Source organism: Galeopterus variegatus, unplaced genomic scaffold, assembly GCF_000696425.1.
Source record: "Galeopterus variegatus unplaced genomic scaffold, G_variegatus-3.0.2 Scaffold687, whole genome shotgun sequence".
Lineage (NCBI taxonomy): Eukaryota > Metazoa > Chordata > Mammalia > Dermoptera > Cynocephalidae > Galeopterus > Galeopterus variegatus.
In genome coordinates, this window is record NW_007726798.1 from 761,788 (window position 1) to 775,036 (window position 13,249).

General features: G+C 38.5%; 1 protein-coding gene across 1 annotated transcript in view; it reads left to right on the plus strand.

Moving 5' to 3' along the window:
* L2HGDH (L-2-hydroxyglutarate dehydrogenase) overlaps positions 1-4,571 on the plus strand; it is a 64,382-nt gene extending 59,811 nt beyond the window's left edge. Inside the window, exon 10 of the mRNA XM_008571404.1 lies at positions 3,515-4,571. Coding sequence (XP_008569626.1) covers positions 3,515-3,710 — 196 coding nt within the window. The 3' untranslated portion in view covers positions 3,711-4,571. The remainder of the gene's footprint in view (positions 1-3,514) is intronic.
* The last annotated feature ends 8,678 nt before the right edge of the window (positions 4,572-13,249 follow it).

The following is a 13,249-nucleotide window of genomic DNA, read 5'->3' on the forward strand; positions in this document are numbered from 1 at the left end:
TGGCTGAGCGAGGTTGCGGGTGCAACACCGAGGGTTGCGATCCCGTTGCCGGTCCCGGTCCTGGTCCGGTACGGGCACGACACTGAGGGTTGCGATCCATTGCCAGTCACGAAAAAAGACAAAAAGGAAAAAAATATATATATATTTTAACATTGGGCCAAGCCCGTGGCACACTCGGCAGGGTGCAGTGCTGGGAGTGCGGTAGCGCTCCCGCCACGGGTTCGGATCCTATATAGGGATGACCGGTGCGCTCACAGCGNGTCACGAAAAAAGACAAAAAGGAAAAAAATATATATATATTTTAACATTGGGCCAAGCCCGTGGCACACTCGGCAGGGTGCAGTGCTGGGAGTGCGGTAGCGCTCCCGCCACGGGTTCGGATCCTATATAGGGATGACCGGTGCGCTCACAGCGCTCACTGGCTGAGTGCAGTACGGCCAGTCTCAAAAAGGACAAAAAAAAAATTTTTTTTAACATTTACTTGTACATATTTGTGGAATACAGTATGTTGTTTCAATACATGTGTATACTGCACAACAATTCACTTAGGTTGGATAGTACAGTTTTGTATCCATTAGTCCAAAAAAATGGAACGCTTCACTAATTTGCATGTAGCACGAAATACTTGCACAGGGCCAGGTTAATTTTGTCTGTATTGGTCCAATTTTAGTATATGTGCTGCCAAAGTGAGCACTGGGCTTGTATTTTTAGGTTATCAATAGATCCCTCATGGGGCCAGCCCGCGGCTCACTCGGGAGAGCGTGGTGCTGATAACACCACGTCAAGGGTTAAGATACCCTTACCAGTCATCTTTAAAAAAAAAAAAAAATAGATCCGTCATGAGTTTTATAAAATACTAGATTTCCTATTCAGGACTGGCCAAAGATGTCAGTTGTAGCCTTTCATAACTATTTCCCAGCCGACAGTGCAATGCCTGCCCCATGACAATAATGCAATACAGTACTTCTCAGACGAATGAATGTAATAAGTTACATATTCACTCGTTCTTGGTTCTGGACATAGTTAAGCATCTAGGATGTACATACTTAAGCATCTAAGATATATATTCCCATTAAATCTAGCTACAAATATAGCAAAATATATGGCTGTTGATAGCCACCAAAAAAAAAAAAAGAACAGCAAAAAACTCTTGCCGAGTTGCTCTTCCAGTTGTTAAACTAGAATTAAAAGTTGAAAGAATTAAAAGTTAAAAATTTTTAACTTCAAGTTAAAGCTAAAAGCCTTACCGAATACCAACCACGTGCAATACACAAATCTAGATATGGGGGTGATGTGGGGTATTGTACAGGACACTGTCCTTGCCTCAAGACATTTATGGTTTATTTTCCCTAAGATTTCCAATTTTAATACTTGCCTCAAGCTGAAGCGCTCTGAGGGGAAAGCCTATAAGTAATTCTCTAAAGAAAAACCCTTAACTGCTGAAAAGGGAACATGAAGAATTTGGTAGTTTAAATATTTCATGTTAAAAAGCTACTTTGGTTTGAACTAAAGTGAGAGCCTAAGAAACACTTAATATTTCACGATTTTTTCAGTTTGAATTATAGGTTTTGAACACTTAAGAAAGAATGTAGGGGACACTGAGAACATAATTCATGTTTGTAAGAGAAATAAATAATCATAGAGATTTTTAACTGTAGTTAATCGGTATTAACTTCCATATGCTTTGAAGGATCAAGGGGCATGTACTGACTGAACCTCTGTAGAGAGAAAAGTTTTACATTGAACGCTCAATATATCAGTGGCTGGTCGTTCCACTCTGTGTTCCCAACATGTTGATCTTCTGCCAGATACAAGGAGAGGAACAGAAAAACTCAAACATAGAGACCTCTCAACAACAATAGCAGCATTTTCCAAGAAAAGAGGGGAGAAATGCCACTTTGATGAGTTGAGATAAGCTATAAATAAAGAATGCACAAAATGGACCACACATTGGCTGGCATACTGATATGTATCCTTTCCCCACCAAATTTCAGCTTTTTTGTGTTCTGAGTGATGTATCTAATTCTTGGAAATTCTTCACAGCTCAAAAAATTTCTCGCGTTTTACAGCACCCAGCCAGCCATCAGGTTTAGGTGGCACCCTCCAAGCCATTTGCCTTCAGACAAATGCAACATGCGTTTACTACATAGTCTCTAGAGCACGTTACACCATCCACCCCTAGGTCCCATAGCTGTAGCAGCCAGGGGCTCTGCCTGTTTCTGCTGCTTTACTGTCTCCATTTCTCATGCACAACAGATTGTGCCTGGAGACGCACAGTTTTCCCCAACTCACCACTGGGTTGGTCGTCCTCCCTGTGTGAGGGGCAGGAGGGGCCAGTTGCTTTACGTCATCCTCCAGGACATTTATCCGTGCTTCCAACAACTCTGCTTTCTGCCACAAATCTTGATCAGTTTGCAGCATTGTGAGCAGCAGCCAGGCTCCGGTCAGCAGAAAGGTGGCCACTGGGCACCACGTGCTCAAAGATAGCCACATTTGCTGCTTCTTACAAAGGCTTTCAGATCCTATACCGGCTCAGAATCCTGTCGCAGACTACACCACTTTGTGGAGGTCTGCTAATGCTGGAAATCCTGCCAACGATGACAATTTGTCTGGCTGCTGCAGTGCCCTGGAATCCTGCTCACAGCGCCAATTGTCTAGCTCTTAATCCTGTTTGTGACACCAATTGTAAAGCTACTCGACCACAACTACGCCAGTTGTGGTGCTCTTTTACCTGCTGGTAATCCTGCACCAACTGGGCTGATTGTCAAACTAAGGCTGGGTCTGGAGCCCACAGATCCCTTAAGCCCATTGACAGACTGGGCCACACCCTTCATACATCAGGCTGGGTCCCCAGACCCCTTACACGCAGGTCTATGAGCTAGGTAACTGGCCCAAAGGTCCTTGGAAGCAATAGGTTTGGAAAGCATGGCTGCACCAGGCGGACGGCGGAGGCAGTTGCCAGCCTGCCTGCTTCAGTAAAACTAACTCTCTCTTTCTCTCTTTCTCTCTCTCTCTGAAGAACACAAGAATAGCAACCAACACTTGTGCGCATGTGTACTAACTACACACACACACACACACACACACACACACACACACACACACACACACACACACAATTTGCTTACAATGAGTGCTGAACCACACCCAACTGGACCCAAGGCAAGGGCCCTGACCAAAATATTTTCCATCTTCCCATCATATACCTATTTTAGATAAGTGTGGATTTATCTGCTACTTTTGGAAAGAACAGATATTTTTAAATAACTTACCTATTTGTTTATTAATTTGATAAGCATTTATTGTACTGTTATGTAATAAGCATTATGCTCTAGGCTAACAATATAGGTTTGACAGGCTACAACTGACGGTCTTTGGCTAAATATAAACTTATTGAATTGTCTATTTAGGAGAATAAAAACTTTATCGCTTTGATGAAGTCTTTGGAAACCGCTGACTTGTAAAGTATCGTGTTTCTTTGAGTCAATTGACTGCCACTTTTTTGTTTTTGCAGAGGTCCAGCTGGAGTAAGAGCCCAAGCCCTGGATAGAGATGGAAATTTGGTAGAAGACTTTGTATTTGATGGAGGAGTTGGGGATATTGGAAATCGCATTCTTCATGTGAGAAATGCTCCTTCCCCTGCTGCCACTTCTTCCCTTGCAATTTCTGGAATGATTGCAGATGAAGTGCAACAAAGATTTGAATTGTAAATAATGAAAGGAGCTCAGTATGCATTGTAAACTCCATATCAGCAGCAAGAATGTGCTAATTGCATTCTTTAATTTTAATTTTAGAAGATGATTTTAAAATCTCATTTTTAGATCTAAGATAAACACTGAATTGTTAAAATGATGTAACGTAGAAATAATTTTTTAAAAATTAAAGTCCATGTTTTTTTACTTCGTGGATGAAGAGGCAAGGTACAGTTGTATCTGTCCTGAATTCCTTCCTGACTTTGTTAATGACATATCCTTACCAACCATGATCTAGAGCAGATTTGGCTCTTTAAGAATTTTTAGGAAAGATGACATAAAAAATGGATTATTCTCTTAAATTAATTTTTTGGCTTTATAATATCTAAGCTTTGTTGTCTCTCCTGGACAAGAAAATATAGTACATTATAGGTTGAAGACATTCTTTTAATTTTGGAAAGTCATAGAAAAGCTTACATTATTTAGAGCAACAATATTTGGAAACTTAAAATTCTTGATTTTGAGGAAATACATGAAATTTCACATTTTTGAATAGTTTGAATAAGATCATATCTTAGTTATAATATTTGTAAGAAATAACTTTGCAAAACAAACTCAAAGATTTTATTATTCCCAGTTTCCTTATAACTGACATGGTGTGGTGTCATCACTAAATCTAAACAGCAGTACACCATGAGTGGTTGTTGTCTAATCTTCAGTCTTCTGTGGTTGAGAAACTAAAAGAATTTAGGACTGATAAATCTTTACAAGAACAGTTTTAGAATCCTGACACTGATGTATATAACCTGTAATTTAAAAAAGTTATTTATCGGGGCCGGCCCGGTGGCGCACTGCTATAGTGCGCCGCTTGGGAAGCGCGGTGGCGCTCCCGCCAAGGGTTCGGATCCCACATACAGACCGGCCGCTCACTGGCTGAGCGAGGGGCGGGAGCAACACCGAGGGTTGCGATCCCGTGGCCGATCCCGTGGCCGGTCCCGGTCCGGTACGGGCGCGACACTGAGGGTTGCGATCCGTTGCCGGTCACGAAAAAAGACAAAAAGGAAAAAAAAAAAAGTTATTTATCTATGATATCTTGTTCTTTAGTTACACTAAGTTTCTCAAAGCATGGGCCAGGATCACTAATGACTCATACCTACTTGGTTTTTCAGGGCTCCTATAAACTTTTATGAGACTGTTTCTCCATTTTTAGTAAATATCTAACTTTGAGGCATTCACTTTTGTAAACCGCGAAAGTGCCTTACGTTCATGTGTACTTCATGAGATTTCAAATTGGTGCCCAGTGCGATACTGTGTACTGTATATATGTGTATGGTATTTGTTGAAATGATTCTTACAATTTAAAAAGTTGAAAAGTAGGAATGTTAATGAAAATATGGCAGCCTGACTGGGGAAGTTTAGGTTACAGAACCACATTTAGGTGAGACATTTTCATCCATTCTCTCACATGTGCTTCCTCAGGATTAATCTTCCACTCTTCATTTTTTAAATTTCATCTTAGCTCTCCAAACCTGTGTGAGAATGATGTGTATTTTGGTTGATAGGAAAACTTTTCTGTTTTCTTCCTTTTCCCTTTACTTCAAACCTTGGTGATTACATTGATTGAACTACCTCATCCATTAATTTGAAAGGCTACACATCATCAGTTCATGTTCAAGAAGTAGCATATCCTGGGTAAATAGACTAGGCAATTAATTAACACTTGGGATGAGCGTATTGAAAGCATTCAGAAATCATTCACTGAAGAAACAAGACCTAATGACTGTACATAACAACTGATTCCTGCAAGAAATGCAACACAGGATACTTTTCTGTTTCATTACAAGATTAATAAAAAATAGAAAATATTACAATTCTCTATTTCATTAACAGTAAGATTGCATATACACTAAGCTGTGAAAGACTGAAATTACAAAAATAACTTTTAATTGAAGCAATCCTCATTCCATTTGGGTCTGTACTATAATTCCAAAAAATACAAGTGAAAAATTTATTGAAATTGTTTTGAATATGTAGGTTATTTGCTTTGTAAAACATTTGATGTTTATGTCAATGGGTTTTGTTGTTTCATACTGATATAATATTTGAAAGTTTTGTGTATTTCTGAGAGAAGAACATGTATATTAATATTAAAAATATTTTAATGAGCCTTGGTGTTCTGGAGAACATATTTTTTAGTTTCAAATTTTCTGTGTGAGGCATAAACTGATAGCTTTAGATAGCCAATCTTTAAAAAAAAAACTTCTGTATTTGTATATAATATAAAAATGAGGTTGAGTGGTTTAAATTTGGGGTAAAAAATTTTAGATTTTAGCTTCAGAGTGTTTAGTTTGTGAGGGACTCTTAGTGCACCAGCAAATACATTTTTGGTGTTTCGTGTTATCTAACTTAACTCTTTTATCCATACATACATAGAAGAGTACTTCAAAAAGTTTGTGGAAAAATAGAATTAAAAGATAATGCACCTCTTTCCATGAACTTTTTGAAGACCCTTTTTAATGTATATCCAACTGAGCTAACCAGCCAGCCCTCCTTGTATGTATATCAAAGTCATTCCCCTGATCCTCTCAAAAGTCTGCACTGTTTGGGGAGTTGCCTTTACTGTTGGCAGAGTTCCACTTCCACTGAGGCCATTTGGAAATCTGCCTACTAGCCTGTGGGATGACTTTAACTGTTAGAACTTTCTTCAAAGGATGATGGTGAGAGTGGTGTATACTACCAGGCCCTGGCATATGGAATTTCTCAGGCCTGCTTTTGGAAGCTGCCCAACCCAGATGGCTGTGCCTTTGAGCTATCCCTGTGTCTATATTGTTTAAGGGCTGGCTCTTGATCTGTGTCTAGGCTTCTTGGTCAGATGTTTCTGCATCTTTCTGAGCATACATTATTATCTAACGATCTTCTTGTAAATATTTTTGAGGAGCAATTGTGAAGTCATTTACTAAGTTTTTCTAATACACTCATGCAGAGTTTTTAACATTTCTTCATCAGGATTTAAGGTAGAAAGGTGGGTACAAGAAAAGGACAAAGTGATTGGGAAAGCAAAAGATGCCTAGAGATGTTTTCAAATAGTTTGTGCTCCTTAAAGAGTTTAAGAATGGAAATAAAACTCCAAAGCCCTGAAGGGAAGAACGATGGTGATACCAACCAACTCCACCTTGCTGGCCTGAAATCTTAGAAGGGATTGTGTTCCTTTTGTATGTGCTATTATTTTTCTAAGGGAAAGGTCTCATATCTAAGTTATCTTATTTTAAGTTTCTTTTGCCTCTTGGATAAAATGGGTAATTTTACCTTTTAGATGTGTCAAGAGAGGTAACCCATGTATGCCTTGGGTTTCCCAGGGACCCCCACTTTAAATTTAGGGAAAGACTAAGGGACAATGATAACAGACGGATCTCTCTCACTAGCAAACCTTGAAATTCAATGAAGTTCTGCTTAAAACTGTATCTTTAAAATAACCATTTAACTTTTACAGATTTTTTTTTTTTTTGCGGCTGGTTGGTACAACCTCTCTTTTAACTTTGTTGGTCTGAAAGACTAATGGAGTAGAATGAAAGGGCTACCGCAGTGATTGTTTTTTCCATGCCTTTCAGATTTAATTTTACTTAAACTGATCAAATCGGAATATAAAAGTTGTCTCTTAGGGATACTAGTTTATAAATAAGGGTATTTTGGGAGGGGGATATCTGAGTAGGATTGGGGACAGGTTTCCCTAACCACACTGGCATCATATCAATTGCTGTCTCCCAGAATGCCTAGATCCTGCAACCTTTGATTGCCTGTCTCTTCCTTAGAGGCCTGATCAGTCATTCCAGCTGGGGCATATATAAAGCTCTGATTGCCTGGATCCTTCTAAATACCCAGAAATAAGCATGTTATGTTACAGGCTGATAGAAAAAGGTTGTCTTCTGATACTCAACCTTATGCTTTGGAATGTGGGGATATAAAGATGATTTTGTTTTTACTTTACATGTTAGAATTTTGTGATTGGTAGTGAATTTTTTAATGTACTTTTATATTAGACTTCTCACCAAGATTACTTGGTAAGTTTTCTGAAATTAAAGAAAGAAAAAGTCTAGTATTAAATGTATTGTTTTAGAAAGGTTGACATGACATTGAGGATTTCAAGGTTCTAGCATTTCCAATTGAGAGGATGGTGGTTTCCTACGGAAGGAACATATAGTGATGGCATTTATTCTAAGAATGGATATGGTAGATGAAGACCACAGGGTTGAAGGGAATCTAGAGGGTCATTCCAAGCTATTCAGCTTCCAGGAGTAGCAATAAGAGTTTTAAGAGGATCACATCAATGGATCACACCAAAGGATCACACTATTTTTTCCTAAGTAGAGAGTAAATGACTGTGGATTTAGTCAAAAAACTGAAGTTTGATTATCCATGAATCAAGTACAGTATTGTGATCACACAATAAAACAATACTTTGTTGTGGGGTAGTAGTATAAGCTAACATATGCCACATTTTCTACCACTGAGAGAGGAGGTTTGCATTGTTTGGTGTAATATTTTGGGTTAAGTTTCAGAGAATAGAATCCATTCTAGCTAGCTAAACAAAGAATAAATTTATTTGAAGGCATACATGGAAGGCTAATGAAGTGGACTCTAGGTTGAGCTTTTAGGAACAAGTTCCAAAGCCACATCACAGAACCAGGTCACTGTCACCTGTCACAGAGTGACAGAGACACAAAGGGTTACTCAGAGTCCATGTATCCAGAGCAATGAGAGGCCTGAAGGGGCTGGACCCAGGGAAAACTCCTTCAAGAGGGAAGGGCCCCGGGAACAGCCCCTAGTCAGGTTTATTCCCAGCTTTTATTGTGCAGGCAAGAAAGTTACAGAAGCAACATGGGTGGTTAGTCAGTCATAATGAAAACATAAACTGCCTACTTGACAATTTTCATTAAAGCAGGTGTAACTTAAAATAGATCAAGCAATTTACCTTCAAAAGGAGTCATAAAACTAAGATATGTGAGATACAAAAGAAACAATGAGATAATCACCATGGCAGCGCTTAGCTCCCCAAGAAACTAAAAGAAACAGCTGAGGGTAAGATGTGGAACATCCCCCAAGCACTAACTAGCAGAATAGCCTTGAAGATTTTAGCTCACATACTTTCGCATCATTTAGGTTTAGCTGCACCAAGGCCAACTGCCCCCAGAGCAATCACTGTTGCTGTGTTTCAATTCTCTTATCTGCATCAGACTTTAGTCCTGTGAAGGTTTTTTTTGGTCTTTTCCAAACTTAGCATTTCTACATGTTTTCCTAAAGAATTGGGATAAGGCTTAAACTACAGGACTTTGGTCCTGCTAAACTAAGGACTTCAGTCCTACTATGCTACAGCCTAATCTAAGGACTTTGGTCCTACTAAACTAAGGACTTTGGTCCTACTATGCTATAGGCTATGACCCTGTGAAATACATGTGTTTTATTAATGTCAATATTCTCCACAGGTCACGAAGAGAGCCGTTCCAAAACTATGATCCACAGAGAGCAAACTGCCACACAGTGAGTCTAGCCATTGATGACTGCTGTACAAAGCTAGTGACTGAATGGTGCTCGCCAGCAGGTCAGATTTGCAGCCTCTAACTCAATTCTTCCTTGTAGATTGCACTCCAGTGCACCTGATAGGCCCAACCTGAGTCATATCCAGAACCCTGGCTGCAAGGGAATCTAGGAAATCTAGCTTCCAATCTCCATGACAGAGGAGGGTAGAATGTATGTTGCCTGCTATATAGTGTATCCAACACACCTAGTAATTCGGCACAAATAATAAACAATTTAGACAAATTACTATAACTATTAACACTTTGGGGCAAACAAATCAGTATTTGTTTTATTTTTTCTCTTCAGTAAATTCTGTATTCTGTAATCAGGATCCATATACATATATGATTGCTGACAAACAAATCCCTGGCTGGGAGCTGTACTGAACAGATTATACATTCATTGTTGGCAACTCAACTTTATAACAGGCAGGACTTGGAAGGACTTGGTTGCAATAACATAAATGACAAGAACTTGAATGGTGTCTTCTCCTTTTACTTTTATTACAGGAGTTAGTGTCTGGAACAGCTACTTGTCAAAAAATGACTTTCCATCTGGTAGTAGTGGCAATATCTGGATGACTCAGTATCATCTTCATACCCCAGAGCAGCAGGGAACATTATTTTTGTTCAATAGCTGATTGCATGTAACACATCAACACACGATGCCTGTTTTTGAGGGGCAGAGGGCAGACAATAAATCAATCTTTTGGAATTTCATAAAAAATTATAGTTCCTCTTGGGAAGACATTTTTGGCATGCTGTCTCTTGCAGGGGGTCAGCTTCTGGGCATGAGACTCACTTAACGGTCATAGGGCAAAGGATTACCTAAGTGCCTGCTCCAACTTCTTTCAAGCAGGTAGACTGTAAGAGAACCAGAGCCAGCTATGGCAACAAACCATGAAAGTGAGTGATGACAGCATTTATTGTTTCCTGTGGTGTTGCTTTGGTTCGCTGCTGACTGGCAGCACTTGTACCTTTAAATAAATTGAGGAAGCGTGAGAGTAAATGGGAGAAATGTTAAGTCCTCCTTGAAAACAATTTTTCAGTAGGAGAATATTAGTGGTAAAATTTTAAATGCTTTTAAAAATTTCAGATGTGCTTGGGTCATTCAAATTATCTCCCAAAAGCCTTTCTACATTTGAAAAAGGCAAGCCAAATTACTATCTACCAAATTATTAATATGGTAATTAGCATATTAATTTCATTTCAAATTTATGATTGAACTTTTTGTTATATATACATAGGCCTTCTGTATTATAGTATCAGTGCGTTCCATACTTCTATTTTTTACCACTTGAAGCAAATGTTTATGATCCCCTTTTCAAGTAGGGCTTTTTTTGAGGGGGTGGGGATGGCTGGCTTGTACTGGGATCTGAACCCTTGATCTTGGTGTTATAACACCATGCTCTATCCAACTGAGCTAAACAGCCAGCCTCTGAAGCCAATGTTTATAATCAGGCTGCACATTTTTCATTTAAAAAATGACTTTTAATTAATGTTTTGAATAAGTACCACATTTATATGCTTGAAAAATCAAAAGTCACAAAAAGGTACATGGTGAAAAGTCTACTTCTCTCCTCCAGCTACTCAGTTTTCATCCCTGTGGCAAAAAAATTTTGTGTAGCCTTGCAGAGAAATTATATTCATGCATAATAAAATACTGCCTTCTTTTTTTATATATATACAAGTGGTACCATACTTTGCATACTATGTTATACAACCTGCTCTTTTCACTTTGCAGTATATCTTAGAGAATATTCTGCAGAGTCCTGGTTATTTTTGAAAAACTTTATAGGTTACACTGTATGGATTTACTATTAGTTATTGAAACAATCCCCTATTCCTATTGATGCTTATTTAAATTGTTTCTAGGGTGTTTTTTGTTTTGTCTTGTTTTTGCTATTGCAAACAACACTGTAATGAATAACCTTATCTCTAAGTGATTTCACATATGAGCAAGTATACCTATAGGACACCTTCCTGAAATTTGCTAGATCAAAGGGTATGTACCTTTGAAACCTTGATATATATCATCCAGTTGCCCATGATGGAAGTTGAAACAATTTACACTTGCACCAATAATATATTAGAATGACCGTTTCCCTGTATCTTCACCATTGTGGTGTGTAATCAAACTTTTTGATCTGTGCTATTCTAACTGATAAAAAATAACTTAGTATAATTTAAATTTGCATTTTTATTAATATTAGTGAAGTTGAGCATCTTTAATATGTTTGACATTTATACGTGTATTTTTCTGTGAACTGTCTTTTCATATCTTTTACCCTTATTTTTTTTTCTTACTGAGTTTTAGTCTTGTTAATTTGTAGGAGCTCTTTTATAAGTTAGGGAAATTAACTCTTCAAAAATGAGTTGCAGATATTTTCTCCAGTTTTTCATTTGCTTTTTGGCTTAGTTTGTGTTTTGTTTTTTTTTTTGCCATACATTTTTTAAACTTGAATTTATCAATCTGCTAGATTTTGTGTCTCAGTGAAAAGGTCTTTGTACCCTGTGGTTATGAACAAATTATTTTATCACTTTATTTTTCACATTTAAATCTTTGACATATCTGAAATTTATCCTAGTGTAGAGTGTGGGGTATGGATCCAACACTTTTTTCTAGATGGCCTATTTGTCTGGTTGGAAAACTTTTCACTGGTGTCATTTTTGGATTATCTTTCACACGCACATGGATCACATTTCTGTTTGCCTAGCCCACATATCACAACTCAGCTGCCTGTAGAGACTAGGCAGGTTACATAAAAGGGTGAAGAGTGCCAGGTGGGGAGTATAGCCAACTGGAAATGGGAGGGCATACTTTTTAAAAGAGAGCAGCCACTAGCCGGTGCCTGCTGATTACTCCTTTGCACGAATACAGTAGGGCCCCGTGTTGCCAGATCTCTGTCAAGAGAAGCTGGAAATACAGATTTGTTTATGAAATCTCCTGATTTTAAAATGTTAACAACAATTTAAACATTTCGAATGCAGCCTTGGCGAAACAAAATGTATCTTTAGGCCAGATTTGGTCTTCCTATATGCTTGGCCATGAATGAAACTTCTCACTAACAACTTTACTCTCCTATGAGAAATTACAATCACAGTCTAGTAGTTTGATAGCCTAGTAGTTTATAGCTGGGGTGTGGGAACAGGTGAGAAAAGCAAGGAGCCTTTCTACTTATATAAGCCAAAGTCTTCGCCCTCACAGACTGAAATATTGGTGAAATACAAGCACTTCACTATCCTGCCTTTTATCCCAAGGACATGGGAATGTGAATGTGGCCATTTATGAATATTAGATGACATTCTTGACTCAGTGGATACTTGTACTAGAAAAATGATCTGTTAAGTTTTCCAACTCTGCCATTCTGATTTTGCCAAAATGACAAAATGGTGCTGTTCTGGGGAGGATTGTGGCACAGACTTATTTTTTGCACCCAGTTCTTCCTTTCCCTTCCTCACTGCTGGTGGCTGGAGACAGGGAGTAAATTATTTCTTTACAATCTGTTAAAAATCATGTGTTCAGCATCTTTAATGGGATGAAATTTGGGCTAATGTTAAAGTTTCCAGTGTCTGTGCTTCTACAACTCAGAAAAGCTTAAGGCCAGGGGATTTTTTTCTGGGTTGGTAATGGATGTGACTACATCCCAGGGACGAATCCAGATTTTGTAGGACCTGAAGCCTGCACAATTTGGAGGACGTGATTAAGAAAACAATTCAAAATATCTTTTGAAAGTTTCATAAAAACGATATGATTTTGTGAACACACAGGGAGAAAGTCTGTGCAAGTGAAGGGCCTTTAAGTCCAAGCTTGATTAACATCATTGTCATCTGCCTCTTCAGGCCCTAATACCGTGTGCTAAGGGCTTTCTACGCATCATTTCTTGGTCTCCACACCACCACCCTATGAAATAGGAATATCTCCTATATAGTAACTATGTACTATATACACTTTGTATACATATATATATATATATGCGCACA